Source organism: Centroberyx affinis, unplaced genomic scaffold (assembly GCF_046629955.1).
Source record: "Centroberyx affinis isolate AG114_WGS23_722 - 3 ecotype Tasmania unplaced genomic scaffold, CSIRO-AGI_Caff_v1 ptg005197l_1, whole genome shotgun sequence".
In the NCBI taxonomy this organism is placed as follows: domain Eukaryota; kingdom Metazoa; phylum Chordata; class Actinopteri; order Beryciformes; family Berycidae; genus Centroberyx; species Centroberyx affinis.
The window spans coordinates 90,382-96,775 of record NW_027282586.1 but is presented as its reverse complement, the minus strand read 5'-3'; the positions used below and the strand labels follow the sequence as shown (position 1 = coordinate 96,775).

The 6,394-nt window shown below is 40.4% G+C and overlaps 1 protein-coding gene across 1 annotated transcript; it reads left to right on the top strand.

Moving 5' to 3' along the window:
- Positions 1-805: 805 nt before the first annotated feature.
- Positions 806-2,310, top strand: LOC139666941 (uncharacterized; the record flags this gene model as incomplete). The annotated part of the gene is made up of 4 exons (XM_071546293.1): positions 806-957; positions 1,154-1,286; positions 1,409-1,472; positions 1,984-2,310. Coding segments are annotated over 4 exons (676 nt in total), but the record flags the coding sequence as incomplete, so codon positions are not given.
- Positions 2,311-6,394: the final 4,084 nt, after the last annotated feature.

The window sequence follows — 6,394 nt, the reverse complement described above, 5'->3', positions numbered from 1 at the left end:
TGAATGCATTTTCCAGTTCAGAGCTGTTAGTGCTATTATGATATTAAGCTCATTTAGGTGTACACACTCAAAAATTCTGTACATCAAACATGTACACCTGCCATTAATTGTTCTTATACAATTGTTTCATCTAAGTTTCATCCAAGCAATCTGATTGGTCAAAGACACATTCCAAGCATGCTGGTTAATTCCCACAAGGCACGAGTAGCCCTACTTTATTGGTTACTATGCAAACTCTTGAGGTAACCAGGAAACTAGTGAGTGATCTTTCTTGTTTTCTGTTTTATTCTTTTGTATATTACTTGGAAAAAAAACTTTCCAGTCTATATGTGTGGTGTATAAAAGACATTTTACTGTTGAGGAGGTTCTTTACTGTATGAGTACTTCAGTGCTGTCGATGGTACTCAGCTGTGCGTGGTAAATACTGCATCACCACTGCACCCGTAATCGTGGTAAAAGGTGCCCTCTTGGGTATTATTGCAATATTAAATAAACTCCAAAAAGCATTGAATCTGGCTTTGGACGAGAACTATTCATGTTGACAAATGTTGATTGAAGATCATAGATGTCACATATCTATCATAGGTGTGATTCCTATTTTAGGATGGATTTTCTATGTTAAGCCATGACAATAAAGGCTTTTTAAATTTCAAGCTCCAAGTCTCTTCCCTCCTTACTGGATTTAGAGTGCCTTGGACTTTGTGTGTACAGCTCAAGAGTTTTTGGGGGTTTTTTTCTCACTGGAGGCTTTCAATCTTAGAGCTAGTATCTCAGTTTTCTATGGATTTTCCTATGTGTTCTGCAGGGTAAATGGTACCATACCCAGCAATGTAGAGATCCGAGACAACGTCCTGACCTTTAAAGGGCCGATCACATATGACCTGGAAGGTACCTATGTGTGCGATGCAACCAACAGCATTGGGACGAGATCAGCCTCCGTGGAGATTGGCATCATAGGTACGGTTAACTGTGTCACTTGGCTCCTATGATGACATCAAACAAAACAACATAAATACTACTGTTACTACTACTATGCACAGCTACTACTTCTACTTCCACATTTCTCTAATTGCCTTTACTGCACCTATATTTGATCAAAGCTAAATAATGCATTTGTTTGAATATTTGTTGCTGTGCTGTTTTTTTTCCTCAGAAAAGCCATTGCCCCAGGTTGCAACAAGTGATGTCATCAGTGTAATTGCTTTATTATTGGCTGCTGGGGTGCTCATGGGCATTACTGTCACCGTCCTGGTGCTCAAAATAAGAAGTCGGAAAGATGACGACTCGTACGTACACCGTCTGTTACCTCTTTCCCTTTACCTCATATGCTCTTTTCCACCCAAATGCTTTTAATTCCTTATTGCCATCCTCATCCTCCAATTTATATTCTCACTTTCTCTTTGATCAGTAATGACTCGCCCTCCCAAAAACTGTCCCAACCTGTAAGGAAAAGGCCAGGGGATGACATCCAGGTACGGTGTGTGTTGTGTTGTGTATAAATGTAGAGCAGACTGTATTTCCCAGTCTCTGTTTTCATTAGACATTGCGTGTTCAAATAGTTGCCAGAAGTGTAACCATGTAATGTAACTGGTAAGTCATTGCATAACACTGATTTTGTGAATGTGTAGACATAAATAATTTAAATATGTTTGTGTGTAACTGTCTGTCTATGTACATTATGTATTTATGTACCGTAAAACTTCCAATAACTTTATTTACCTCAACAAAAGAGAGTGCCAGGCCTTTATTGGAGACAGACTATTATTTGAGACAGGCCATTATATTTCCACTATATTTTAGTAATTTTAATGATATTTTAGGGTATAAATGTATACATTTAAACTTCTTCCTGGTAGTTCTGCCATACTTTTTTTTTTTTTTTACCTGGCTTTTATTAGGGACCAGCCTTTATTGACACATACACATATGTATGTACAGTATGTACAGTAGCGAAATCCTGACATGCCTCTTGTCTCTCCACAGCATCCTGGGAAGTTTTATGAGGAGCTTCCCAACACAGCAGACTATGTGAGCTACAGGCTGGCCTGTAACAAGGAGGACTACCCGGAGCCCTACTCCCCTCCGATCAACCCCCCTCTCTCATTTCTGCCCCAGCACCCCTACCACTCCTCACAGCCTCCCGCTGCCACCAGCAGCAGCACCACCTCCTTCACCCAGGCCACTTCCAGAAATACCTTCTCTCCCCCTTCACACACCACTGCCATCTTTAAATACCCCTCCGTACCGGGCTTGTCCTCTCCTCCGCCGGGAGTCGCTCCGTACACGTTTCCCAAAGAACAATACGTCTGACTCAACCCTCACTACAGACTCGAGCCTCTCCAGTGATCTCAGATGAGACGACCCTATTCAAACCCTAACCTTTCCCATGAGGGGGTCGGACAAGCGTGTCTGGGACTGGACTACTGGTAGCAGGCAGTGTCTACCCGCTGCCTGTCTACCCATCGGAGATGGCCCTGTTACTTTGGCAGCAGATGGAGGTCAAAGAACAAAGGAATTCAGACAAGGGATGAGCTTTTTGTTTTTGGGCTTAGAATTAAGTCCAATTGTGAAACATTTTCTGTCTTCTGTCCTGTGTTTTATTGTGTATCTATTCTTTGAGAAGAGGAGATTGTTGGACCAGCTGTTGAACGCTTGCCAGCAAGGTTAAGTCATAGGGTTAGAGTTCACTGAAGATGAAGTTACAGATGATTTGGCTTTCAGTGGAAATGAGTTTGGAGGGCGTTTATATCACACAAATCTATTATATTTGGTGGGAAATTACTTCAAACTGAATGGATGAGATTATCTCCTAATGTCCAGTGCAGTTGACCCCATACTTTGTCCTCTATGATATTATTTTATAAAAAAAAAAAAAGATTCCTACTCTATCTCTCATGCTCGGTCTCTCTCTATCCTGCGATCATGCGCTCCCAAGTCCAACAAACTGACCAGTGCTTCCACTGGAGAGCAGAAGAACTCACCTATTTGTTTTACTCCCTGTGCTGATGTAATACTTTTACTGTACTTGTACTTTTGTATCATGTATGTTTTTCTTTGCAAAGAAAATTTTTATTTACTGACGACTTTTTGTGGGTTTATCAAATTGATGTTTTTATTTGTGGTCATCTGTGGGTTTTAGTATTCATTGACACTGGCTGTTCAAGAACCTTGCATTTTTAGCATAAATAAAAATGACCATGTTAACGTAAATCAACAGTGTGCTACTAGACTGAAAACCACAAAACCATCCAAGTTCTTCTACTGTTTTTTTCACTCTATAAAGGTTACTTTCAAATATGTAATCAATTACAGATCAGTGATTACCTGCATAGAATTATAATCAGTGCTGTAACACAGAGGCATACACAAACTCAGTAATGTAATCTGATTACTTTGAGGTACCTTTGAGTTACTTTGCCTCAAAAATCCATATGGGCTCCAAAATTAGTTTTATTCCAATTAAAAGACTGCAATTTATACAGTGTAGTTATCATCATCTATAGTATCCACCATTATTTCAAGATAATATCAAGAATTTCAAGAATATGCACTGGAAGTATCTGATGTGTGTTTTCAAACATGTCAATAATAATATTTAATTTTCTTCATTCTTTTTCCTTTCAAAAAGGTTTTTGAGTAATTCTACAGGTAATTTACTCACAGGTATCTGATTATATTGGATTACAGTTACCATTTTTTGTGATCAGATAACTGTAATCCTGTCACTCCCTCACCGTGCTAAGAGGTGACATCACACAGTGACATCACACAGTGAGTGAGTTTTAGTTTCAGCCAGAGCCGCTGGCTGCCCTTTCCAGCTGCTGCTGAAGCTGCCTCTGTGGCCTGACCACAAATCCCTGACTCCCTGAGTCAACTATACCTGATATGGCGACAAACCCACAGCACCCAGCTTCCACGGGGCGTAACCTGGTTTTCCATCCTCGTCATTCAGCTCCGGCTGCCAGCTCAGCGTATCTAAGCTTGTTCCTTTCATGCGCCTCATCTGCTGCACCTTCCGTAAGCTCTGTAAAGTAAACAGTTTGCTGAGTATTAGACTGCAATACAACAGCAGGTCTCAGGCTGGTGCTGACTCTCTGTGGTGGGACTGCAAGTTGCTGCCTCATGTCTTCAGCCCTTATTTTCCAATCCCTTGCTTTCGCTTACTGCTCTAACTCCAGTGAGGATAAATCATTCCTGATTTCATCACTTTCACGGATGAAGCCAATTTGATTTGTAGGGCTCTGTCTTAATTTCTGTTAATTTGCCCAACAAACCTGCAGTGGGTGTCATATTACTTAATTTTAAGGTTCAGGAGAGACTGCGTCACCCCCTGATGGTCAGTGACTGAAACACAATCTGTACTCATGCAGTCCTGCTGGTCATTCATAATTCAAATTGTGCATTGTATTGAGAGGAGCACACTTATTTAACAATATAGTGTGTAGTACCATGTATATATATTTTACGTCTATTGCAAGTGATCAGTATTGTATTTTAAAGATTTTTACTTTCAGTTACTTTAAGTACAATAATGGATGACGTTATGTAGAGGTACATACAACAAATAGAAAATGCACCTAAAAAATCTCAGTTGTATTAAATTAAACAACATATGTTTTTCCTATAAGATGTATTCAAGTCTACGTAAAACATCAAGGTGCTACATATACCTGTCATTATATTATGGTGGGGGTTTTTTTTTAAGTGAGTGAAATATGAATGGGAATGGAATGGGATATGAGACTTTGGGATGAGACTTTCCGATCAGTCTCTGCTTAATGCTCGTTCCAAGGAGAAAGGTTTTTGACAGTATGTTCCTAATTCAAAAGTGTTTCTACATTTTTAATTTTTTAATTAATTTGATTACTTAATCTTGTTCTTATATGGATATGGCTGATAGGCTAAAGCCGTCTCACACTGTGGCCCTCGGTGTCTGTTTAGGTTCTGCTGCAATTCAGTCCTCCTCTCTGCCAAGTGAAGAAAACTGATCGCCGTCTTGCATTCATTCATGACTGTCTCACATTACATACTCATAATGTCACTTACTAGCTCTCCCTCCCCCCCCCCCCCCCCCCCTCTCTCTCTCTGTCAGTCATAAACACAAAAACATATAACTGACCTGACATTCACATAGACAAAGTCAGTGTAAAAAATGTTCAATACGAATCATTCTTGCAGAGGTGAAATTAGGTGTAAATACAGGATAGGCAGCATGCAGAGAGGAAACACAGGCCATTGCTGCAAGATGCCAGATTTCTAAATCTATTTTAATCCTAATCCCATCAGTAGTGTTTACTCTGCTCTCTGGTCCTTACGTTACCTCTCAACCAAATTATCATCGCGACTGCAGAGAGCAGCAGTGCATGCAGCCATCCGAGCAGCAGTGGTCAAGTAATTTTCACAACCCACCCAACACCACTGGGGATACTTTACTATTGTCTTCACTAAACAAATTACTACATGTCTCTGTTTTGGCTTTGCTGAGCTCATCACCTCCCTTGGCACTTGGAAAGTCTTGCTGTCTGTGTAAGGGGTGAGATTTTTTCACATTAAGGTTGTACTGAAAAAGCACAAAACATGGGTAAAGAATCTCTATGAGGGTATAAATCCTATTTAATTCCTCTTTCTAGATAATGCGTGTGTGTGTGTGTGTGTGTGTGTGTGTGTACAAGTGTGTTTATGTCTGTATGCAGACACGTGGCTGTTTGCAACTACACTCATCAGCATTCCCATTAAGTTACTGTTGTCACACCACTGTGTCCACAGCAGGTACAGGGTGAAAGACAGTAGGGAGAAATTTGGAGGCCATGAATCACTGTGTGAGGATCTAGGAATGCTGATGTTAAGAATATGGATGCAAGTTATTTACAGCGATGACTGATCGTTATTGATTCTGGTAAAATGGGAGATATAGAAGTGGAGATTGGTATGGAAGGTCTGTGTGAAGGAATGTTGATGTTAAGAGTATGGATGTCAGTTATTAGTTAATGTGCATGTGTGTGCGTATGTGCATGTGCATATGTGTGTGTGTGTGTGTGTGTGTGTGCGTGTGAGCATGGAACGCTAACCTGTCCATCCATCCATCTTGCATAATAGATGAGTTCAGTATCACCGTGTCATTCTAGCCCTGCTGTAAGAGAGAGATAGAGAGAGAGAAAGAGAAAGAGAGAGGGAGGGAGGTAGAAGCATAAATAATTTAGCCCAAATCAGTTTAGTGACCCTCAGTCCTTTCCTACTCTCAGTCTAATGAAGCCAGTGCCTGCGAGTGGATTCTCTGTGAAACTACTGGATCAAAGAGTGGAAGTTGGGGAAACTTATAATAGTTTTTGTAATCCAAAAGCTTAAAAATTTTTTTTGGTGAAGAGGTTGTGGGACTGAGTATCATCATGATACC